The sequence below is a fragment of the Dromaius novaehollandiae genome, chromosome 19, assembly GCF_036370855.1.
Source record: "Dromaius novaehollandiae isolate bDroNov1 chromosome 19, bDroNov1.hap1, whole genome shotgun sequence".
NCBI lineage: Eukaryota > Metazoa > Chordata > Aves > Casuariiformes > Dromaiidae > Dromaius > Dromaius novaehollandiae.
The window spans coordinates 6,791,358-6,817,172 of record NC_088116.1 but is presented as its reverse complement, the minus strand read 5'-3'; the positions used below and the strand labels follow the sequence as shown (position 1 = coordinate 6,817,172).

General features: G+C 40.2%; 1 protein-coding gene across 1 annotated transcript; it reads left to right on the top strand.

Annotated features, from left to right (window-relative positions):
* On the top strand, positions 1-25,017 carry YWHAE (tyrosine 3-monooxygenase/tryptophan 5-monooxygenase activation protein epsilon). Its single transcript, XM_026105619.2, has 6 exons — positions 1-213; positions 11,884-12,083; positions 17,780-17,886; positions 18,761-18,967; positions 19,785-19,921; positions 24,115-25,017. Exons 1-6 carry the CDS (start codon positions 150-152, stop codon positions 24,165-24,167), a joined length of 768 nt encoding a protein of 255 aa, XP_025961404.1. The 5' UTR covers positions 1-149; the 3' UTR covers positions 24,168-25,017.
* Positions 25,018-25,815: the final 798 nt, after the last annotated feature.

Here is a 25,815-nt window from a genome sequence, read left to right as displayed (position 1 = left end):
CACACTGGCGGAAGTGCCCGGATGCAGCGGGAGGAGGTGCTGCCGCCATATTTGCCCGGAGAGCAGTGAGCTGGTAGCTGCTGAGCCCCCCAGACTCATCGGCTTCCATCCGCCCCGTGCAGTCCCCGACGCCGCCCCGCCTGCAGGACATGGACGATCGGGAGGATCTCGTCTATCAGGCCAAGTTGGCTGAGCAGGCTGAGCGCTACGATGGTGAGCGCTGGCTGGGAAGGCCGTGCAAGGCCAAGGGGAGAGGGAGGGAGGGAGCGGCCACAAAATGGCGGCTGGGCGGGGGGGGGGGGGCAGGGGCGGAGGAGGGGGGCACGGACAAAATGGCGACTGGGAGCGCCCCAAGGGGCTGGTGGAGCTGGGGATGGGGGGCCTGAACGAGCGGGCGGCCTGGGCCGGGGCGGGGCCGGTTCGGGGGGCGGTGGCGGCAGAAACCGGGAATAAAATGGCGGCCGCGAAGGGCGAGTCCCGGGGGGGAAAGGGAGCCGCCCCCGCCTCGGGGGGCCCGACAAAGAGACCCCGCCGCCCCTCATCGTGCCGCCGCCTGGCGCAGCGTGAGGCGGTTCCGCTCGGCCCAGGGCTTGCGTGCCGTCGGCCCGGGCCTCAGCGGAGCCCGGCGGCGTGGGGCCGAGCTCCGTTCGCCGCAGACAACGCCCAGTGCCCTGCTCTCCGGAAGGTGGGTGCCCGGCTCTCCCAGCCCCTCGGGAGGCGACGCTGGGGAGCGGCCTGCTCGCCCTGGCGGGCCGCGGGGAAGGGGGCTGGCGCTTTTCTTTCTCCTCCTTTGCTTGCGGTTGGGGATACTGCTGCCCCTGGCAAACGCAGAGAGAGAGAGAGAGAGAGCTCTTGCCCTGGAGCGATCGAGTGCACCCTTCATTGCCTGAAGGAAATGCACATGCTTTCATTATGTGATAAAATTTATTAGCGATCATCTTTTCCAGCATTATCTTTTCCTTTTTTGCCTGTAAAGTTCCTGCACTATGTCTGATGGCTTCATATCTGTTGGGAGGGGAGAAAGGGGTGGTGGGGAGGAGCTGGCAACCTTGGATGGTGTCTCTTGTCCAAAATATGTCTGCCTTGCGACTGCTTCTTGAACACGTTTCTCTCAATGTAGTGGAAAGGGTTTTTTAAATTTCTTGATGATGTTATTCTCCTGGGACTGTTGCTTTTAACTTAAGACCTTATGTTTATGCATTTACAGTGAAATAAATACCTTTGTATATAAAAATTGTGAACATACTTATGTTTCATTTAGAGATAGGAAGAAACCTCAAATACTGTATTTCTTTGTTGCTTTCATAGTAAAAGGATGTCACTTGGCAAGAACTAGTTCATATTGTCTGACTTGCTGCTCAGAAAACTTCCGATAGCACTATTTTCAGGTATCAGAGAAATGCACATTTTGGGGAGGAAAATGGAAACTGCAACAAAAAAGTAAGGCCTAAACGAGACTTACTTTTGTGACTGTTTAAGTAGAGAAATGGGGTAGAAATAAGAATTCCACTAAATGACAGCAGTTACATAGTCTTCTCACAATAACTGTAAGGACTTATGGAAAAAATGCCCCCAAACCAAGATTTCAGGGTGAGACTGAGTTGACCAGGGTGGGAAGGCAGGGGGAGGGAGGAGATCAATTCCAGTATTGCACAGTAGAAATGCAACTTCTTTGGTGAAAAATTACTTGGTGTTTTGCTTGTCAGTCTGTTACTGCTACCCTGAACAGTGTGGGGGGATAACCCATTTAAGCAGAACAACCAAGACACACCATTGACACATTGAGACAACACTCCTAGAGTTGCTTTTTTTGTTAGTGGTTTTGTTTTGTTTATAGGGGGAAAGGGTTCTCCACCTGGTGTAGGTGAATCAGTGCAACTGGAAGTGTTGGCTTTGGTTTGAGTGGAAACCTGAAGTAGGATGCTTGGCTAGCATCCTAAAGGATTCATCATCGTTGGGAACTTCTGAGGCACAACTGTCTTTTTGGTGTTTTCCTAGATCAGTGGTAAATTATTCCTGTTCTTCAGAAAGTAATCAGACCCTATACCATTGTAGAGATCTGCAGTGCCAAATGATCAGACTTCCTGTCAACTAGGAAAAACAAGTTGGTAGGGATTGAGTTTGTGCAGCATTTCCCTTTGTAGGTTTTCTCTTACACCACTATAATGGATATTTGCTAAACAAGCTGGCTAGATCAAAATGTAGAAGATGCCTTATGATATATTACTTGTGAATGGTAATGGGACTGCTGTTATTAAGGAAGAAGCTGTACACCTTCCAGTTGTCGTGTTCAAAATAATGCCTTCCCCTGTCCACCCTTAGATTTCATAAAGTTTGTTGGAATTGTGTTGGGTAAACAAATTTAAGGTGCACATTCTGTTAGCTGTTCTAAACACGTCTTCGTGTATGTCTTGGCCTGGAAGAATATTTATTGTAAATACTGTTTAGCACCTAGTTCTGTGTTCCTACTCAGCTGAAACAATTAAAAATATTGGTCTAGTTTGTTCTTGTGTGTATGAGACTGCTAAATAACTGTGAGCAAAATTGGTTGGGGAAGGTATGTTGAAAGTGTAGGTTAATCTTAATTTTGTTCTTTATTTTGGTGATCTATGAGGTATGTGTAAGGTACTCATACCTTACTAATTGGAATATATAAAATCCTGTGATGGTAAGTGCCGTCTACAAACACATACGAACACAAATCTGTCATTTAACTTGGATGCGCTCCTAGGATTAACGCAAAAAATTTATCATTCCACAAGCACATTAAGTTCTCTCCCTGTCTTCTCTCTCCTGGAGACTTTAAAGACTTTTTAAGTATGGTTCATGGCATTTACAGCAGCACTAATTGTAGGCACCCAGCTCTGTGTAGTTCCTTTGGAGGTGCTTGCTTAATGCACTTAAACTTGTGAAGTCTTGAAAGATGTGCCTGAGAACTGGTGGAAATCTAGTCCTGTATTTGTGCTGTCCCTAGCATATTGCCCCAGATTTAGGACATGTTTCTAGGTACTTCTGCCATGTAAATAATGTTTGAGGCTTGATCAGTAGAGATATTAAGAGATTTGGGTGTCGGACTGTCTTTACGGATCTGCCTAGGTGTGTCATGACAAATCACAAAATATCAGGAAACTTGCTTATAATACAGAAAGCTCTATGACAAATCTCATGAGATGTCTTACCTACTGTTCCTGCAAAGAGTATTCTTAATAGCCTGATATGTAAATATAAATTGTCTTTGATACTCTATATTGAAAATCTATTATTTTGGAAAACATTTGGAGTAAGTAAAATTGTGTTGGTATGTGAAATAAAGCAACTTATTTGACTTTTTGTCTGTCAAGGGTATGTATGTATATGCATTCCTGTACTGTTGAATGTTGAAACTGTTTTGGGGTGTGGGGGAAAGGGGTGTGGTTTTTTGTTGTTGTTGTTTTGTTTGTTTTGGTTTTTATTTATTTTCCCTTGTGGAAGCTAGGTAACATCTCTCTTGCAATCAGGTGAGAAATATGCAATGACACAAGGTATTCTGTAAGTGGATACTCAGACTTTAGGCAGCATTTTTGTATCATAGGTCTTAAAGTCTATAGCTTAAACTTTACATAAGGTATAATTTTGGTGAGGTGATACATGCCTCCTCCCCCCACCCCCAAAATCAGACAAAAGGTCAAGTTCCAGCTCAGAAGAAAATGTGTGGTATTGGGAGTTCCAACTCAGGAGACCTGTCAGATAGTTGTTAACTGCTGCCTCCTATGTTCTCAAAAGCTGTCTATCCAAGAAATACATTTTTACTACAGAGGCAATGAGGTGTGTAGCAGTTGACTGAATCCAAGATTTGAATGTGTTTAGAAGATAGTAACAGGTCTAGAAATTACAGCTCAATCGCTGATCTACAGTGATTCTACATCACAAATGAGAATTTAAGCTGTACATTGACTTCAGTTTGCAGAGGACCTATCTCTTTCAGCAAATGCATCAAGCAATCTTGAGGCTTTTTTTTTTACATTAATGGTCACTAGTGATACCTGTCAGTCAAAGGTCTTACTCTTCTGGTTATACTGAGTATGACTACTGTCTTTGTCTCTGAATTGGGTACATGTGAAAGTGTTAAAAGGCAGTAAAATCTTATCAAGTCCCCCAAAAATAGCATGGCCAGGACAGTGTTTGAAGAACAAGATTATAGCTGTTCATGTTTTGGAGCATAAAAATTAACTCCTGATCATGAGGGGTTGTTTGAGAAAGGACCTTGTTCCATAACTGGTTTCTTGAATCTTCTTGAATACCACGTTAAGCAAAGGAGATGAACCTCTAATCTTACATGGTGCAAGGAGTCCGGAAATGAAGGTGGTGTCCAGTGTGTTATTTGAGTGCTTGTATTTGAAACTCATTTAATAGCAGGACTCAGTCAAGCAAAGAAATGTATGATGAGACTTGATCCTTAGCTTTGGCTATATCTGCTTTCAAGCTGAAATTTTTGTTATAAATATTGGAGAAGTCCTTTTTTTTACTTAGGAAGGCATGTTCACAGCCTGAAGAGATGGTAGAGATGACCTAGAAATCACAGTCTTGTTGCAAAAAATACTTGTGATGCTCTGTAGGATTGATTGTGGAGAAAATAACACTTGCATAGATAACTTGGCCTTAATCTGTCCATTTCTCTGAACATATAAAAGTACAAGTATGCTTTATAGGACTGTATGTTGCAGAGTTGTACCATCAAATGTTGGAAGTGTCAGGGCTGCACTAGCAGTTAAAAATCTTGTACAGGGAATCCTGTACGAGATCCACATGATCATTGTCTGCCGCACAGAATAGGATGCTCTTCAGTAGTTTTTCTGCTTACCTGTTTGGTTGCCTCAACTTCTGGAAATACAGTTGTCTGGTTCTTCTATGCTCTTTTTGAATGAAATTTACATATTACGGTAGTGAACACCAAGATGGGGTTATCAATATCTAGTACCTTAGCAATTGCACCCAAGTTTCATATGTCTGTAAGAGTTTACTTAGGGTGCTGAAAGCATATGAAGACCTGAGTAAAAAAACGCAGAAGCTGTGTAATGTGCATGAATAAATGTTGAGTTCATTTTAGCTTTTAAAAAGTAAAGGTGCAATGACCTAATCTGACAGCTCACTGATGTTGAAAGCGGGATGGCCCCTCTTCCCTTGCTACCTCTCATACTTACTTGAGTTCTAGTCCAACTCTTAGAATGAGTCTAGTTCTTTAAATTGTAAACCAAACTTACTTTTTTGTTTGAGGAGTTTTTTTTCTGATTTAGTTGGTTTTCTAGGCACATGCCCTGAATCAGCCGATTGAAGGGGAAAAGAAATGCTAAGGTGGCATGAGGGAATTGATAGGGACAGAAGGGAAAGGCACAAGGCACTAATTTTATTTCTCCCACCCCCCCCAATCTAAGGGAACAGAAAAACCTAATGTTGGCAGTGTAATAGTGCATTTAGAACAAAAAATTTTAATGGATGGAAAGAATAGAGCTTTCTCTTGTCTTGAATTCGGTGCTAATCATTGTAGTGAATAGGATGGTGCCTGCTGACCAGATTGAGGCCTGCAGATCTGGGGAGAACATAGTCTATGGGCAATAAGTTGTTATGTCATACTCTCACTTCATGAAGTGAGAAGCAGATTTTCTTCAGTTTTTTTTGAGGTTCTTCAGCTCTTTCGGTCCTTGTCTTTATTGCTCTTAGCAGTTTGCTGTTACTGCAGAGTTACTACTTATTTGGTTCTTTTTTTCTGGATCACTTATGAATGTTAGCATGCTTCCCAGTACAGATGCCTGTGGATTCCACTGGTGATCTCCCTCTGTTCTGAAAGCTGAGCCTATATTCATACCTTGTTTCCTGTCTTTCAGCCAAGTGTTTATCCATGTGAGGACTTTCCTTCCTATCCTATGGCACTTGAGTTCCTTAAAGAACCTTTGGTGAGGGACCTTGTCAAATGCCTTTGGGAAATCCAGGTAGACTGTATCAGTCATGTCTTCCTTATCTCACAAATCTATTGTGATGCTTTGAGTGAGTCAAGCATATGGACATTATTTGTCTTTACAGAAAGCCATGTTTCACAATATAGTATTTATGCATATACCCACTCATTCTGTTCTTTAAAATAATTCCTGTTAACTTGACCACTCGCAAGTGTTAGGTTTATGCGTCTGTAGTTCCCTTTGGATGTCTTTTGGGACTCTTAAAAACTGAAATAGCGTTAGTCGCTTTGTGGTCACCTTTGCTACTAAAGTCTTAGATGAGAGGGTATACACAAGAGTTTAGGATCAGATATTTTGAGTTCCTGCGACTTGTTACTGATCTCTTTTGTTAAATCCGTGGCCAGGAACTACTTCTATGTCTTCTGTGGATAATGGTTACAGTGTAGTATCTTCCATGGTGAATGTAGGTGTGGAAAACTTGTTTTTTCTGCTCTGTCCTTTTTATACCTATATTGCGCTGCATACTCTTTTGCAGCTTTTTGCTCCAGAGACATAAACAGGTACTGAGCACCAGCTTAGAAGAAGGAGGAAGATCTTGGCCTGATGTATTCCCCTTAGATAAGGGTAATAGAAAGGATTAAACTTCAGACACAACTGTAGCCTTCTGAAAGGATGAGCTTTTGCTATTATTAATTTAATAGTATTTAATCATGCTACCTTCTGGGTTTTCCTAGAGCTGTTTGGGTTTGAGCCTTCAGTGTGGTACCCTCAGATCATCCCTGTTCCACCTTTACTCATCTAGCTCCTTTTTTTGTTCTATAACAAGCTTTCTCACGTAGTTCCTCTTTCAGACATTAAGCACGCTAGTAGTAGATATTCTGGCTCTTGCTTTTCCTGCGGTTATGTTGAACCAGGGTGTCCTGTGGCTAGGGTTACTTCAGTGGTGAGGTTGAAGCAGGTCTGGTGTAGTGTTGAAAATAAGATTAGGAGTTCCCTCCCATAGGCTATGTAACTAGAAGGTTAATTAAAAGCCATTGAGAGTCTAAAAACAAACAACTCCCCCTCAGACACTGTAGCATCATGCCTACCATGAGATTTAATCACTGTGTGTTATTGTAACTAGAGTTTCCAAATACTGTTCTGCCCCAATGGTGTCTCTTAGTGTAATTGGCCATTCTTTTAGCAAAGTGTTTTCTATTACAACCTTAATACTAATCTAGACCTGCGACTTTAGTCTATAAAGAGTAGCATAAACTCTGGCAAAACAGTCAGATTTGATACTAATGTTATTTGATATACAGTGCTGCTCCCTTGGTGTGGTCTGCTGTTTCTTACTCTTTTACCCTCTATTGGGAAGGCCTGTCATCTTTTCATCAAACTTTCTATATGTTAACTGTTTCCACATTTGCTTATACAGGGATGTTCCAGTTTCTCTGAGTTGTTTGGATTTCTAGAGTTTGGGGAGCAGCAAATGTATCATTCCTCAAGTTTCTTGTCTTTATGTGGTTAGGAGGCATTATGTTGTGACCTTAGCGGTTTTGTAATCAACTGTTGCCCTACTCTTTGCACAGATTCTGTGAGTTGGTCCTTAGATGGTTGTCAGCTGTGTCCTTCTCAACCTTGTAAACTTCCCCATCACTCTTCAGCTTAAAGTAAACTATTTTTGGTGACTTTTGTCATTGTTGCAAGTCCATTATAATTTTATCTTAAATGGTGTCTTATTCCCCAACCATACATTCAGGGGACTGTTTTTTGTTTTTCTTTTTTTAATGGATGCTCCTTTGTTCTTTTGAAAGCTTCGTCAACTTCCTATACCTGTGTATTTCACTCCTTTTAAAATAGAAAACTAGCCAGTGCACTTCAGGGATTACACAGTTACATTGCCATTTACAGGGATGTCAGACTTGGTATCTCTAGGACTTAAAGGCATAGTCTTTGTCTTTCATATTAAATAACACATGTACCAGCTTGTGTGCTAAAAATCCTTTGTGGGTAGCACTCAGTGATGGCACCCACTCTCCAGGTGCTTTGTGCTTTACAAGCTATGCGTGTGTGTTCCTGCTGTTCCTCCACACTGGCTGGAGGTCAGTCAGCAATGTTGATCTGTAGTGAGAGGAGACTGGCATCTTAATCAGAGTAGTAGAACGCAGGAACTAATGCCTGTGCCCTTTTTGGGTCAAGGATCAAGAGAGGGTTGTTGTATCTTACAGCAGTTGTTTTGGTCTGCTAAATGCCTGCCCCCCGTAAGAATATACAAACTACAGTACCTGGTCAGACCAAACATCCATTTAGTATGTTATGTCTTAAAACAGTCAACAGCAAATTCCTAGAGAAGAGTCCAAATCTAGGGCAAGTCTGTAGTTCTCCAGAACATTCTCCAGTCCTTGCACAGTTTAAACTTTGGGGATTTCCTGCTCTGATGGTAGCATGATCTGACAGCACCATAATATGGTGACAGCCATAATCAACTGAAAGACTGGAATGTAACCACTTAAATTAGTCTGTCTTTTTGAATCTGCGTAACACTGCTTTTCCATAATGCAGTGCAAGTCTCTCTGGATTGTGTATGCAATGAGTTGTCATTACTGCAGTAATCCTTCTTACTGAAAGGTAATCTCAGACTTGGCTTTTGTTGTGAATGGTCTCCAAGCTTTTCGTTGTCTTGTGGAATCTTCTAGAGAGGTAAACCTACACTCAGAATATTAAATACTTGCTCTATATGCAGGCATGTATGGCTTTACTTTTGTATATAACTATTTTTTTTTTATTGAGGAAGATATAGGTATGTCATCCTCTTCCTATTGCATTGCCTGAGTTCTTAATACTATTCATCAGGCTTAAATTTTCAGGGCAAGATTGTAGCTTTGCTTTAGAATACCAAGCTATATGCATAATACCATCTAGCTCTGTTGAAATACCGGTCCAGATTTTTTTTCTGTCTTCAGTAGAATTGGGCTCTTTACCAAACCAGAAACCTGTTTATCTCATGGGTTCATGGATGGGTTGATGAATCTTTTCTCTTTAGGCAAGATGTTTGTTCAAGGTTGGGGTGGGACATTCTAATATGTGTTTATTTATTTAATTAGTAACAAGATTTAATATTTTTTTTTTTGAAGAGAGACCTTTCAGACCCTTTCATCAGTCTGTTTTAGAGAAATGACATGCCTAGTATGAAGAGCTGGTGAAACTTGAGGGGTTTGGGCCCTAGCACAAATAAGACTTTTTTTCTTTCTTTCTTTTTTGGCCAGCATCTTAATTTGATGGCATCTACTTGGCATAAAGTGTATTTGGCTTACTGTCAACTCGTGGGATAAGAGACTGGGGGTGACAAGACCTATTTTTTCCTGGTACTAGTTCTCAGCAGTTGACTCTAGTTTCTTTTGGGAAAGCTGTCCCTATAGTGGTGGTGGTTCTAGAATATGATAGTTGATAACCTTTGCAGAAGATCTAAGAGAGGCAACAGACCTAATACATACCTGGCAGAGGCTCTGGCTCTTAGTAAATCTGGGTTGTTGGCATGCCTTTGTAAAAGCTATTTGTAGTCTTAAATTGGATTTGTCCTCCAGTACACAAAGATATTGGATCTCTGTTTCAAGGGCTTATAGGTGTTTAGGCTAACGATGGATAAAATCCTGTGGAAGTTAGGCAACTGATTAAAGTTGTAGTGTTGTGCTTGAGTGTGCTCTGAGGGTCAGATACTTGTTTACAGGGAACAGCAGGCCTGTTTTTGTGTGGCTTTTTTTAATCTTCATGTTAAATGAGCCTGCTTCCAGGGAAGAGACTTGAAAGATCTGCAGTACAGTTGGTAGATGTTGCTCCTCCCCCCACCTGGTTGTTGCAGTTGTCTGATACAGGTGAGCAAGTCTTGGAAACAGTTACATGTTTCATATCTCCAGAATCCTGGAGAAGGTTGTTTATATGTATCACATTGGTTATTTCATAACCAGCGGAATGGGAACAGTCTTCTACTTCATCAGGAGGCAGGTTTTGTATGGAAGTGTTTTAGTACATCACTTTGAAAAGCTCTGTAGTTAACCCCAATTGGTAAAGCACAAAACATGAATTCTGTTTTTTAAGAAAACCTAGATCTCATATAGTGTTTTGCTGTATGACTGTCAAACAGTAGCAGTTGGGCAGAAGGTTGCTAGTGTAATCAGGTAAGACACAGTGTACTTTCTCTGGAACTGACGGGTTTTTTTGTGTTACTGGTTTCCTCTAATTTTTCACAACTTCAAGAAAAGTCTGATGGGACAAAGCTAATGTGGTCTTGGTTAGTTAGGCTGGCCATGTAACTAAAACCACGCCTGCTTATTTGAAGCGTAGTGGTCATACTGGGTCAGACCAAAGATCTGGAGATTGATGGATGCTTAGGAATGAGTATCATAGATGAATAGGATGGTGTGACTACCCCCCCCCCCCTTCCTTTTTCTGCACTTTCACCTATCTATATTTCCCTAGTGGATAAATCACCCCCCCTTTCTGATAGGGAATCAAGCCATTATAAAATTTTGGCTTACACATGTGGAGACCTGCTGGAGACTGATAACGTTCTTCCTTTCAGGGAAAAAGATTGAGCCTACAGTTCCCATTGCTGAGACAGCTCTTGCCTGCTATGGTTGTAAGTTTGCACCTGAGGATAAAATAGACTGTTAAGCTGCTTTTGTTTCCTATTGCTTGTGCTGCCATGATACAGTAGAACATAATACAAGGATATAAAATGGAGGGGGAGGGATGACAAGTGGACAAGCTAAACTTTAACAGGAGAATAAAGGAAACGAACCACAGAAGAGTAAAGGGTCACATTAGGGGAGACATGGCCTGATCACATTACCGCACTCTTGATGGAAATGAAATAGTTTTCTAGAGTCCCTCCACCTGACAGATGGCTGCAAAACACTTGAGGAGTAGATAGGGTAGTTGGGGCTTAGGAAATAAAGGCTATTAATGAAGGAGACTGACTGTGGGATCCTCATCTGCTCTAGAAGTTGGAAGGCAAATGGGGAAGGAACCAAAATACTATTGGGCTGGAGAAAACCCACAGTTCCTGTATGTCTCATACTAGGCTCTTGCTTAGGATATATGTAATCATTTTGGCTTTCACTTTCCTGATATGTAACAGGCAATCATAATGTGATTAGGTAATGAAGGAATTATAACCTTCCTTAAGTAGTTTCCTCTTGAGTATTGGAATGCTATATTTAGTAATCTTTCTTGGGTTTTTTCTTTTTTTTCACCCCGGTTTAGAAGTCTCTTCAAATGGTTTGAACTATGAATATGCGTTAACTTGTATTTTATCTGTTTTTTCAGTGCAAATAGCTGCTTGGCAGGGGTAGCTATGATTACTCTGGTTGCCCTCAGGATGACTTTTCTGTTGCTTCTCCAAGCAGTTCATTGTTCTTTTGGTGGTTTCCTCTTGGAACTTTGACTTGCTTCCCTAATCACAGTACTAGTAGTTATCTACATCCATTCAAATCTGGATTTTTTTTGTTAATTATCATAATGCACTGTATTCTGGCTGACAGCTCAGTGGTGCTTTCTGTAATTCTTCAGTTTATCCTTATTATGCTGAATGCCAATGTATACTTGCCTATGCTTTTCTTGCTATTTGCTGCCTTTTCTGGAGCGCCTTGAAGAACGCACATTCCTGTAGGATGGGAGTTAACAGTTATCCACTCTGAAAACTGAGCAGTTACTGCTTGACCCTTTTTTCCTGTCTCTTAACAAACTCTCTTTAAAGAATTCTTGAGGAATGTTTTCATTTTCTTTGAGAGAATGTCAGATACTTCTCTTGTGTATATGCTCACTGATGTGTTCAGAACACTAAGTAAGGGATAACTGTATGAAAGGAGGAGGGAGCATATTTTGAGAAATTAATAATAATGTGCAGCTTCTATTGAATGGTTCAAAAGATGCTTTGGCTGTGAGAATAATTGACTGTTTTCCTTCCTAGAAATGGTTGAATCAATGAAGAAAGTAGCTGGAATGGATGTGGAGTTGACAGTGGAAGAAAGAAACCTGCTTTCTGTTGCATATAAAAACGTGATTGGAGCCAGAAGAGCTTCCTGGAGAATAATCAGCAGCATCGAACAGAAAGAAGAAAACAAAGGTGGAGAAGATAAATTAAAAATGATTCGGGAATATCGGCAAATGGTAAGGTTTAGTCGATGTTATGGCATAATGACATGGGGTTAAAAAGGGCTGGAACCCAGTTTTGTTACCCTTACCACAAACTGCCATGGTATTATAGATTGCCTGCAGCATAATGGTCTTCAATAAAATGATAATCTTGAAAGGAAGAGGTTTCTTTCCTGTCTGGAGAAAAGTGTATTTGGCGACAGGGGGAGAGTGGATGTCTTTCTGTAAATGCTCGAAGGGGTAGCAGCCTGGAAGAAGAAGGGGAGGGCTTCTCTTTGTGTTTGCATATCTGCTCAGCATTTGAACCATTCTGGGACTGTTGTCCTTCCCTACTTGCTCAAGTGTCAGGCTGCATGTGTACAGGAAGCCTTATTCTTTTTCCTCTAACTTCACTTATACTGAGCAGCTTTGGAAAAGCAACCATGTCATAGAAAGTGTTTGGCTATTAAGCTGTTCGCTGTCTACTTCTGGTGAAAGTTGCTTTAGAGCATACCAGCTTAGACACTTGGCACTGTTGCTGGACTCTCTACAGTGGAGTTCAGGTAACACTGTTAACAGTTTGAAATTTAAAAAGGAGAGGGATCTTCTCTTGGCATGAGGATGGGCACTGTAATCAAGTCAGCTGCTTTCTCTGCATCTTCTCCCGTGTTCTTTTATCATTATGATAGTTGGATTTCATACATGTTGATCCTGTTTTGTTACTTTGTCTCCCAGATGAAAACTTAGTTTGTAGCAAGTCCTGCTAAGTAATCTGTAGTTGGGTGATAATGGAGAATAGTTACCTAGTTAGGACTCTAGCATAATTGAATTGGTAGATTCTATTAGCTCAGGCAGCCATGCCTATGTTGAAATAAATATTGAGATAGTAAGTCTTCTCTGACAGCATCTAGTTCTTAAAACATAGATTTTTGTCTCTAAGCTGGTCACTTAAACTGATAGCGCTCGAGGCAACCAACTTAAGGTAAAGCACTCCATGTTCCTGAGATGAAAGTTAAGATGTCATGGTCACCTGAACTGTGAAACTTGCCTGTGTCATAACCTCTAGGGTCTTGCTATTTTCTCTGGCTTTAAAGAGGGGGGAAAATTTGTTTGAATAACTTTGTCATGAGCCTAATCAGTCTCCAGTTCACCTAAAACAGGGAACTTGGAGAAAGCTTTGACTTTTATCAGTAAGGGCTAATGAAATCCTCACCTCTCGGAAGCGAGTTGCTGTCATGTTCCTCCCCCCCCCAATGTGGAGGAGGCATACTCCTGTGCTCTTTAAATTGTGCTACACACTTCTGCAGTGAGACTTAATCTGTCATTTGGGGATAAGTGCCTCCATATGCTTCAGATCCTCACTTTCAGAGAAACAGTGAAGTCTTTCATACCACCTGGCACTGATTCATACACCACCAGTGGCAATGATACTGGCTTGGAAATCTTGTTTCTCAGGAGTGGCACTGAATTTTTTTTGACTTTCTGTTGCTCAATGGTTGGTTATGAATTTCCAGTTATGCTGGCATGCTTATGAGATGAAGCTCTGCCAGTTGCATACCATCTTGCTTAGTTGCAAATACCGTTTCTTGATGGGTGTCTAAACTCTTTAACAGAGCACATAAATAATAAGTATCTAATATTGCTTAATTTTGTCTTGCACTGCATGCTTCTAGTTCTTATTGCTTAACACCAGTTTTTTGCTTAATGTTTTGTAGCAGTTAGTGTCTTCTGACAAAGGTCCTTTAATATTGAAACTATTTAATTATTTTTTTTGAAGGGACTGTAAAAATGAGGCTTTGTTCTGAGTCTGTCTGAGCAAAGAGGAAAGTATAGTACAGAACAGGCTGGTGTGCAAGATCTTCATATACTATTTCAAGGGCTATGTATGGGTCACATGGAGCGCTGTGCTGTGCTAGTAGTGTCTTCATCTGCTAAATCCTCAAAGGAAGCAGCCATCACAGTTACTTTGGGGTACATGTAGGCTTTAGGTGGAAGAATGCTGTGGAGAACTGTAATGTGTTTTCATAGTGGAGAAAGCTTAACTCTAAGCTGAGTTTCCCAAGAGGCTTATATTTATCAGATATGACTGAATACCATCTCCTGTCAGCAGCTGCTAGGAGACTTTCTGTGAGTTAGCTTCCACTCTGACGAGAGACTTGTCAGGACAGATTTGGAGAGGTAAGGGCCTGAAGAACTTACGTAAGGGTTTGGATGATGCTTCTCACTCATTGTAAATGCTAAAGCAAGACAGGCAGCAGAGCTATGCTCTTGTCATGCTGAGTGCTTCTGTTTCACATGGAAGTTCTGGTGCAGCCTCAGCAGAGTCCTGGTTATTTTGCTTACCTTCCTTGTCAACAAATGTCCATTGGTACGGCATTTCTCAGAGTAAAGTTCAGTGCTGTTTGGAGAGTCTTCCTGGGTTTGAGGAGCACTGAAGAGAAATACATTTGTCTGGGGTCTTACAGGCCAAGCTTGAAGTGCTGGAGGAATGGGAGAGGAGTCTTTGGAAAAGACACCTCTCTCACCTACTGTCCAAACCAGTGTGGGCTTGCACAGCTGTAAATTGCTGCTTGACTTGAAATGGAAGGTGTAGCTTGTTTGAAAGAAAATACTTGAGGTTTTTGGTCCACATCAGTATTTATGTTATGACTTCATACATGCCTTTTATTTAAAATGTTTGGAAATGTTTGCGCTACTAGCCAGTATGACTTGGGGCACAACTTGAGGAGTGATGGTGTGTGTTATCAGTGTAGGGCCGGGCCGGTTCTGTGTATGAGACATACATAGAGCAATACTGAGCAGTGGTGGAAAAAGCCAGGCTGTACTATTTCCCAGGCCACTTAAAACAAATGTAGTAAAATAAATACATAGCCATGGGGGAAAAAGCCACTTGCTTGCTTCCTTTGAGGACAGGCTGCTTTTCTGAGTCCTGTGGCCATTTGGATGCACATAAGTGGAGCCTCTGGCTTTCCTGCTCTCATCTGACTGCATCTCTGTGAATGAGGACACGCAGCGAGGCTTTCTTTGCTTGTCCTTGAGAGAATGAGGTGGTGCATGTCCCAGCATGTAATGCAGTTCACTTCCTTGCAGTAAGACCAAATCCATTCTTTAATTGCACAGGACAAATATTCATCATCTTACTGGCCTGTATTTGTGGCATAGGCTGAGAACACTTCTTTCTAGTGCTCTGATTTATAACCTGAGTGGTATGTTCTGGGGCAGCTGCAGGGCTTTTGTCTCCCTTCCCCCCTCCATGGAAGTGTCAGGTTATGAACTGATGTAAGTGTGTGTATTTGTGTTTTTTCTTACTAGGAGATAGTGTACAAGCTTTAACAACTCCCTGTTTCTCCTAGTTTAATGTTGCATCTCAGTTGTGAGGTGCAACTGTTTTGGGGGCTACATGTAAACATGTCAAAGAACAAGTACATGTTAACTTTTTTTTTCTCTTGGTTACTTTTAATAAGCTTCCTTATTTAGGTCACCAGGTGGTTTTACAAAGCTTCTGTACCTGCGGAGCTAAGAACACAGTCTGGAATCTGCTTAAGCCAGGGCTACCACTAAAATAAAGAGAGGCAGGCTGGATTGTGGAAGCCACAATGTACATTACGGGGTTACCTGTCTCTCCATGCCAGTCGGAGCCTGTAGTTCCCTGTGCCGTAGGCAGAGTGGAAATAGTGATAGGGCCTAGAACTACTTGTTCCAAATGCTCTGAACAAGCTTAGTCTGGGCTCCTGTGCTGGTTTACTGCTTTGCAGGAGCTTAGTGAATCTCTATCTAGAATAGATCCTTTCTGTATGAGAGCTCTTAATGTATGTGCATGGGTGTGTGGTTTTTTTATCAACTCAGTCTATATAAATGCTTCTCAAATTAGGCTAGGTCAGGATGTATAAGTTGCCTTGGGCAGCGGATGATCTGTGATAATTTGTCTGTGTGGTTGATCCTTTAAGCAAAGCTGAAGAAAGGACTGTCTGAGATGAAATGGAAGTTTGTACATATATGGTTAACAAAAGAAGATTAGAAACTGATTTAATTCTTTGCAGTTTTGCTGAAGATCTCTCTGCAAAAGAAGTCATTGAAAAAGAGGATCAAGAGGAAAGAAGTTTGCAGGAACTGGCTGCTGGCAAAGGTTTCATAGCTTTTGTAGCCCAAGAATTTATGAAGTAGACTTGTTTTCAAATGACCATATTTCAGCAATTTCCTTAAGCGTTTGTTACGTAACTTAAGTATAGAATCTAAACCTTCCTCTGAATATTAGGGTATTCTGGCATTCTTTGTGTACAAATTTTGCTGTAGAGTAAGCTCTCTAAAGGAGCTACTGCAGATCTCTAATATACTTTGTACAAATAGGTATGTGTATGTACCTGCCAGTTTAATATTAATTTTGGATCTCTAACTTTAAATTGTTAGCTTTTGATGTTGTGTTTACAAAGCATACTAGTTTGGGAGCTATACAGTGATAAAGATATTACATGGCAAGAAAAATGCTGTAAGGAGGAAAAAGAACTGTGTTGAGGGGAGAAAATGGAAGGGATAATGGACTGATCAGGGCTGTTCTTGTGATCAGAGACATGCAGTTACCTGTACAGTTTCTTGTAGATTGCTTTTTCTTGAAAACCTCTGTTTATAGTACTTAAAAGTAGCTTGAGCCAGAATAGCCTTCAGCTGTAGTTGCAAAAATCACTGCCAAGTCAGGAGAGAGCAGCAATAGATTGCTGTCTGCACTTAACCAGTCCCTTTTATTGTGAATGACTTGGGATGCTCAGTAGAGAACATTCTTCCACAAACTGCAGCAAGCCTGGTTTTGTTGATGTTTGTTGGAAGACAGTTTTTAACTTTTTGGATACGCTTAGTTTCTTTGCTTTCAGGCCTGAAACTTTTCTTTGTTAGCACCTAACCTCGTAGACTTTTATGTTCCCTTATGTTAGGAAAAAATGAAGGTATGTGATGAAGTTTTCAACTTTGGCTATTAAAATCCAATAGATGCTTTTAAAAAAGGTTTATATTTTGGTTTTCTTTGGCCACTGACCTCACTGTTAGTGTTGACAATTTCTACCTTTTCTCTCTTGTGAATTGCTGCATTTTTTTGCCTGTTTCTGAAGTTTGTATTTTCTTGAGTTAGTTTTCCTGTTGTATCTGACCTTTTTGGTTGTGTGGTATGTTCTTATTCTGTTCTAACTTCCCATATTTTTTTCTCTTGGGAGCTTCTCGATTAGAACTTTGCTCCCCAAGTAATCAGTGGAAACTTTGTTCTGAAGATGCTGTTTAATGCTGGGATGGAATGAACTCTAGCTGACTTATGTTAGTTACCTTCAAAGTGTCCCCTTCGCTGTTGCCACTTCTGGGGCCACTTTCCAGGATCAAAAATCTGATGAATTAGGAGTTGCGCAAGTCTTGCAGTAACCGCAAGTCATGTGGGAACTGCATCCTGAGACAGACCTAATGTAACTTTCTAGTAAGATGCCTTCCAGGGAATTTATAATCCCTTTATTCAGATCTGCACTTCATCATACATCAGTCCCTGCCTTTTTTTGTGGCAGCTAATTACCTAGTACTGTTTTGTTTAGTGTACCTGTGGAACAGCTGAATTTGTGTTCTGTTTTTTCTTCTGTCTTTTCCCTCCCTGGATTGTTACGATTTCTCCTGTTGGATATTGAATATTTATGAAATAATCTTTAAATCTTTTGTGCTAATTCCTCCTCCTTTTTGTTTTTTTTGTTTTTTTTTTTTTTTAGGTTGAGACTGAACTGAAATTAATTTGTTGTGACATTCTGGATGTACTGGACAAACACCTCATTCCAGCAGCGAACACTGGCGAGTCCAAGGTTTTCTATTATAAAATGTAAGTGTCATCTTGTGAGATGAGGACATCTTGTTTGTATCTGGACTAGATAACAAAATAGCAATATGTGTATATGTCTATGTTTCTGCCCACTCAATCATAATAATTTATTTTGGAAAGAGTAATTCAATCGTGTCTCATGTCTTTTTTTGAATACAGTTGGTGAGTTTAGCATCCTGTTTGACAGTGTGGGTTCAGATAGAGGGGCTTGAGAGACCAGTTTGGAGTAAGGTCATCAGAACTTCACATAAGCTATTGCACAGCTCTTAGATGTGATGAACTATTTTCTTCAATTGAACTAATAAGGTAGAGATCACTTCCCTGCTTTAGTGTTTTCTCGTGCGAACTGTATGGATTTGATTAAAAAAAAAAAAAAAAGGTAGATGGCTGTCATGTTAGCTTCCAAATTACATTTTCAAATCAAACTCTGCCTTCTTGGAGTATATTGCTGTAGCCATTAGCTTGTGATATGCTTTTGCACTTTCTGAAGCACGTTTTAAATTGTAATTATCAGAGCCTATTTCCCTGTGGTTAAATTCTCTATTCTTAAGATCAAAAATTTGCCTAGTTCTAGATGAGATACAGTTGCTCAGAGAGACAAGCGGGTAATGGGGAACCTAGTACCCTGAAATCCTGTACTAATGCAGTAAAATAACTGAAACTAAACTGTTTTTTCCCTACCTGATAATTTTTAATTAAGTTAAATTTTAAGTTAAATACTAAGGCACTGTTTTTCTTGATAGTAATCAGCTGTAATATCCTTTTAAGTATGCGAATATAGAAACACTTATTTCAGGACTAAGCAATTTGTTTAGTGGTGGTGTGGAAATAAGGACTACTGACTTCTTACTGCTTGTTCTGTTCCTGTTTTCAGGAAGGGGGACTACCATAGGTATCTGGCTGAATTTGCCACAGGAAATGACAGGAAGGAGGCTGCAGAGAATAGCTTGGTGGCTTACAAAGCTGCTAGTGATATTGCAATGACAGAACTCCCACCAACGCATCCTATCCGCTTAGGACTTGCTCTCAACTTCTCTGTATTCTACTACGAAATTCTTAATTCTCCTGATCGTGCCTGCAGGTAGGTAGTGACTAGGAAGAAAGGGAAATCTTATGTGAAAACCAAACAAGCCAAAAGTGATTGTTACTTGGTTAGTTGCTTTTCCTTAACAAAAACTCTGGGCTGCTTTTTTCCTGTGACTAGTTGGTCTTTGCTCTGAGGTTAATTCATCAGAAAGCTTTTGAACTTTTGAATTATCTTTTGAGTCCAGATGCATTTGTTGATCTGGAAGTAGATCATGTATGAGAAGCAGAATAGGGATAATCCTGGATTGATCAACTAATGGCAGCTTAACAGCTTGCCATGCTAACTCTGCGTGCCCTTATTCTGCAAGAAGGGTGAGGTGACTCAACTCTTTTGCTGTTGGCTAAGATGCAAGGTAGCAGGAGTCATGTTACTATGCATTTCTATGACCTGTGAGCATGCGTAGATCATAATAGCTCATCTCTTTCTAAGGATAAAGCTTGCTTATATGAGCATAAAAAGAAGGATTGAAGCATATATGTTTCAGTTATTATTCCTGTCACTGCAGGTGATATGCATAGTTTTTCAGGCTCTTAACAGACCTCGATCAGTTGTATCACAAGATGTAGAAATGCTTGATAGACAAAACACTGTTTTTCATAAGCACCTAAACCTCTCCAGTTTTCAAAATTGGCCACTTTATGAGGAACATCTAGCACCCTCTTTTAGGGGGGAAAAAAAAAAGTGCTTAGAAACTACGGCTCTCACATAGCCAAACTAGAAGATGGGCGTTACGTAATGCAGGTTTAATTTGTATGCCTCAGGATTCTGTTCAGCACTATACTTCTAGATCTCACTTATTCTGTGCTTGTAGGTTGGCAAAAGCAGCTTTTGATGATGCTATTGCAGAACTGGATACGCTGAGTGAAGAAAGCTATAAGGACTCTACACTTATCATGCAGTTGTTACGTGATAATCTGACACTATGGACTTCAGACATGCAGGGTGATGGTAAGTAAACTACTTTGAAATGCTACTGTACCCTGATCCCCCTGTGTGTGTGCCCGCCCCCCCCCCCCCCCCCCCCAAAAAAAAAATAAGGAAACCCAAAGCATGAAAACATAGACTGGCTTGGTGTTTTACTACTTCTGTGTTCTTCCTAACAATTGGCCTTCCAGAATTTCTGTCCTTTCTTAACACTGGATAAGTTGATAGCAGTGACACCAGTTTCTTTTGAGAGGCCTCTTCAGCTCTTAACTTAAAGGGAGATGTGGAATTAGTAGAAATCCTTTCTCCCCCCCCCCCTTTTTTTTTTTTTAATAGTCACTGATGAAATCAAATATTCTTTCTAAAAGGAGTGACTCTTCATTTAATTCAGGTTTTCTTTCTTGAGGTTTGTGATACTTGCCTTATGGTTGTCATTCCAGCCTGATGTGAACTTCCAGTATTGGAGGAGGTGCTTGCAAATGTTCTATTTCCCTTTTTTTCAGGTCACTGTTAATATTTGTTAGCATTTCAGTGGCAGATGACTTTCTGCTGTCATGCTTATTACTTCACTTTTATAGCACTTAACTTTTAGTGCTTTTAGGAAGCATTGAATGTGAAGAGAAGAGGAAAAAGGAAAGGGGTCTTGTGAAATACTTGGTTACTGTTACTGCTTGTGGAAATCTGATTTGCTATTTATGACATTAGAAGTACCTTTTGTGTTTGTGTGGTGTTCTATTTACTTATTTTTATACTCCCAATGAATGACTCTTGAAGTGGAGTATTGCTTGAGCAAATGCTGAATGTGTCCTCTGGCACTGTATCTGTGGGTGGGACATTGATTGCTTCTGTTTACTAACATCTGATAGTTAAAAGGTTTATTTTTGGCATTCTAGGTGGACTTTATTTTTTCTTACCCTTTCAGGGATAATGAGTATGAATTTTCTCTGGCATTTAGTTTTCTGCATTTATGCCTTGATGTGTTCTACTGGCTACTAATATCAGTGAATTAAACATTCTTTATGTAGAAAGATTAAACTTGCACTTAGTTCTGCAGAAGTTAAACCCTGGAGAGACAAGTAAAAAGAGCTGGCTTGCTTTGTTTTAACTGGGAGAAAACCCTTCAATCCTATTTAGAGTATACCTAAGTACATATTCATGTAAGTCATTTCTAAAGAAATGAGTGTTTCTAGATATTTTTGTAATATAAGCTATTACTTGAAGCATGGTCACATAGTTATGTGACATTGCTCTGGAGTACTTCATTGGTGTAGTCTCCCATTTGAAAGCAATTGTAGAATCTGTTACTTTTTTTTTTTTTTTCATACTGTCTCTGTTATGTGGCTAGTAAGGATCAATGTGTTTGTAATATTTTTACTTGCCTGCCTTCTAGCTCTTGGAGTAGATCATCAGTATTGTGTCACAATTTACATTTTATCCCTGTTTCTTTGGGTTTTGACACTCCTATGAACTGGAAGAAACTACATGTGTGCTGGTCCTTGGCTCCTAATCCACCCTACATCCAAATGCAGAGTTTCTTGCAAGAGACTGCATGCTGCTTTTGTAGATGTAATTTTACAAATGGTACACAAGCCCATGTAGTTATCCATATACATATAACCCGTGTGTTTGGATCAGTACAGACACTGTCCTAAATACTGCAGGTATTGCTAGATGCGTTCCTTGCTGCAGTTGGGCACTAGAAAAAAGCCTTGTCTAATTCCTGTAGTTGGAAGTTCATGACTACTCTGGGTTTTTTTTAATGGAGCCAAATATCCTGTTGCTCTATGGGAACATGGGGTTACCCATTTCAGTGAAGTAACAAGGCTGGCCTGCTGTTGTGAGGTATCAGTGTGTTAGAACATCTTCCAAAAGCTGTCTTTATTTGAATGTAAGCTAACATGTCTTGTATATCCTCTGGAAGTTCAACTCTTTACAGAGGTTCTATATTTATCTTTTTGTATAACCTAGATTCAAATTTGTTGTTTCATCACTGGTTCCATAGCATAGCAGATGGACACTTTTGTTCTGCCTGAAGTAGTTCAGATTACTTGCTGTTTAGGACACTTGCCATGAAAATAACTGCTACAAAGCTAAAAAATACTACAGAACTATTTAAAATCATGTGTTTGTCCACAAAGAATGTGGTTCTGTTTAATGTTTACACACAAGTGTAAAGTTCTCTTTCCTTCCTTTTACTCATTAACTTGCTAATATGTTGACTTAATATAGTTAAAATTTCGGCTTCAGAACTCCACAATATTTCTAAAACGAGGTAGAGCCTCTGAAGATCTATGAAAGCTAATGTTAGCAGTGACATTCAGAAACATGGTCACAATTACTAGTTTCTTAAGAGGAAAAGGATCCCAAAGCAGCTCATTCTTCTGCATAAAGCTTTTGTCCGTCAAGTTCACTTGTGTAGGTTATAGGGAATGACTTTCCTAAATCAAGTGTTACTGAGCTGCTGCGTTTCTTCATCTCATTTATTGTATCTTTTAACCATATCATAGACGAGCTGTTTAGTTAATTTTCACGCTTGTAATGTCGTCTTCATATGATTCCTGTTTTCCCCTTCTTTCCTGCTATATAGATTCCTAAAGGAAAGTCCAACTGTTCATTTCCTAAAAACTCTACTTTGTAAGTCCTTGTCATGGCTCAATGAACTTTTCAACGTCAATTTTCTTCTGATCACTAATCATGCTTGCCTCTGTCACTATCTTGCTGCTGATAAATTGCTTGTATCTTTGACTCCATTCCAGGGCTAAGCAATATTCTACCAGTTTGTGACCTGTTACTCCTACCCAGGTCGAAATAAGCATAACTGAGAAACAAAATGGCTTAAACATTTGATAACTGAGCTGCATACCTGGATGGATATTAAGAATATTTGGGCATGAAAAATATTTCACTATGGCCTGTTATAGGAGTATTTGCTTAAGTGCGTTGGCTAGAGCATGCTCAGATCTTTTTAATCATCTTCCTGGGTTAGGGCCTCTGCTTTCTTCTCTTAAACTTAAATAATTTGTTACGTAATTCTAAACATTAATTTTGTTATTGTTGAATGTCAGATGTCTTGTGTTCCTAGGCCACCTCTTCCAAAATCTACCTTGCGTTGTACCTGGCGATAATGCTGAATCTGGACATGCTCTCAGCAGGCATTCTGATTATATGCTGAAAGTCATTAGTCTCATTTGATTGGATTTTATTGCGAACTAATTTGTTTGAATGGATAGTTTCTTTTGTTTATTGCCCTTAAGGCAATATCATCTCACATGGTTAAGGAATAATTGTAAAGAAAACATTCTTCAGTTTCTTTTATCAATTAACTCAGTCTTGCATGTGTTTATGGCACTAGCTGAAGTATTTTAAACTTTTTCCTGTTGTGATAGAAATCTGGCAGAGACGTGCAGAAAGCATTGCATGTGTCTGTCTAGGGGTAACTGAAGTAAAACTGAGTATTTATTACAAGAGTCTTAATGAACAGACTTTTTCAGTGCATGTTGCAGCCCGATGAAGTAGCTCCAAGCTGATTGGCTGGCCATCTTTTGAGAAATAAATTTCTGCAAAAATATCCTCCTTAAAAGTCTAGGATTTCTTGTCATGTTGAACTTGTGAAGTATGGAAGCTTATTCATACTTGTTTTGGTAACTTAAATAATACATACCATCAGCATCATTTTCTGAAATTGACTAGTATTTACTGTTGAGACTAAGTGGACTTAGGCAGAAAAAAATGTTTAGCTCTGAAAATTTGTTTTGGTCTTACTGCTATAGTTAGTGCACAGATGTTCTTAGCTTTCTCTGTGTAGTAGAAATTAGGTTATTGGAAAGGTATATTCTGATTTAAGGATGTTGATATGCAGCCGTTCTGATAATTTTGTCTTGGCTGTTCATCTTTGATTTGATCACATGCACAGTTTCACTTTTCAGCAGTGTTGGTTTGTTGTTTGTCCTTACGACAGAGTACATGTTCTAATAGCCTGTGCTGTAATTGTGTTTTGTATGAAACATGGCAGGTTGATTACAAGGCTAAATTTCCATGGAAAGGCTTCAATTCAGGACTGGCTATGTCATGAGTGTGTGCGTGTGTGCTGTTCATTCAAGTATGTAAGTGAGCGTGTGTACAATTGCATGAAACTATTAATCTTCAGATGCTTGTTAAGCCACTCTGCCGATCTTATTTTAAAATTATTTCTTCCTTACTTTTAAAAACTCTCATAGGTGAAGAACAGAATAAAGAAGCGCTGCAGGATGTGGAAGATGAAAACCAGTGAGACACAAAGGCCAACAAGAGAACCCATCTCTGACCACCCTTCCCCTTCCCCACAAAAACCCTCAGTGTCACTCTGAGAACCACCAAATCTGACTTTTACATTGGGTCTCAGAATTTAGGTTCCTGCCCTGTTGGGTTTCTTTATTTTTATTTTTTTTTACACAGTTTAAAAGTTCTTAAAGGCAAGAGTGAATTTCTGTGGATTTTACTGGTGCCAGCTTTTAGGTTAAGACACTAACAGGACTTTGTAAAGGCTCTTTCAGCATTACTGTATTGTCTTCTGCCCGATGTGGCGAGATTACCATTAGAAGTGAATGTTACATCTGAAGGCCGGTAGACTTGTAGGGGAGATCTGTATCGCACAGTAGCGCGCATGTGGTGGCATTTTTCTTTTTTTATAACTGTTTAAACTGAATTTTATACCAATGTTTAAACTTAATTGGGTGTTTAGCTTGAAGTTACAGGTTGCATTGGGACACATTGTAATGGTTTTACTGTAAAGTTTCCAAACTGCTGAAATGTTGCTGAAAAACATGGTGCTGGTAACAGTTCAACAATCCGTGGCTGCTCATTCTTGCCTACTCTTTACTTTTCCTCAAAGCAGGTTAGCATTGAAGGTGGCATTGATAAGCCTGCATGCGTGTTCAATATTTTTTCTTTTTCCCTCCCCCTTCCCCATCTCCCTTCGCTCGCTCAACCTCTTTTGTTCAGTATGTGTAACTTGAAGCTAATTTGTACTACTGGATATCTGACTGGAGCCACAGATACAGAATCTGTATTGTTCTTACTGAAACACAGCATGGAATTAACATTAAACTTAAATAAAACAAACCTAAATTAAAAATGCCAAATATTACTATGACTTTCTTTTATATTTTAATTATTTCAGCAGGAATAATTTTGCTCTATTGCTTGTAATAGGAATATTTGGAGAGGGAGAAGAATAACAGCATTGTTCCTCAAACATGAGATGAAGTAAGATTCAGGTCTTGTGTGTGAGTAGGATAGACATGAAACCAGCTTCCTGGAAGACAGCTTACTTTCCATCAAGAGGAGGAACAAGTTCTTCCACACAGTTTGTTCAGTCTTTCCCCTGTCTGTGTGCACAAAAAGCTGTGATCTGGTTGGTGCATTCCTCCCACTTGCCCCTGCAGGACTCCTCATCTGGTCCGGTTACTTAGATGGACAGAAGAGAAGCATCTTAATGTCCGGTCCACTTAGCTATTTTTCCTATAAATCTCTTTCTAGGAATAATCGGCGCTCTGTAATATTGTGTAGCCTCATCAAGTGAACACAGCAGTGCTGAACTGTGGTGTCAGATGGTGGCTTAATGTATGTGATAAGCAAATCAGGCCAGACTGTCTGCCCTGCTCTCCAGCAGTCACTTAACAGGCTTGTGTGTGTCTAGGGGAGGAGGCTGACTGAATCCCTTCTGGGGTGTGTGTGTGGTTTTTTTTTTATTTTTATTTTATTTTTTATTTTTTGAGCCTTCCCTTTCTCTAAGACTCCTAGAAGGACAGGGTTCATGTCACGTGAGCATAGGGGAATATTCATGCTGATTGTCTGGGCCCAAGAACTAACGAGACACAAATGGGCTGCTTGAATATGTCTGTCTGCTGTCAGTGCCCAGCAGCAGTGCGCGTACTGGC

Bases quoted from the DNA above. Each gene is read 5' to 3' on its own strand.
- YWHAE (XM_026105619.2), top strand. From the start codon at position 150: ATGGACGATCGGGAGGATCTCGTCTATCAGGCCAAGTTGGCTGAGCAG. The intron at 12,084-17,779 runs GTAAGGTTTAGT...TTTTTTTTTTAG, and splicing joins TTCGGGAATATCGGCAAATG to GTTGAGACTGAACTGAAATT. The intron at 18,968-19,784 runs GTAGGTAGTGAC...CTGTGCTTGTAG, and splicing joins TCTCCTGATCGTGCCTGCAG to GTTGGCAAAAGCAGCTTTTG.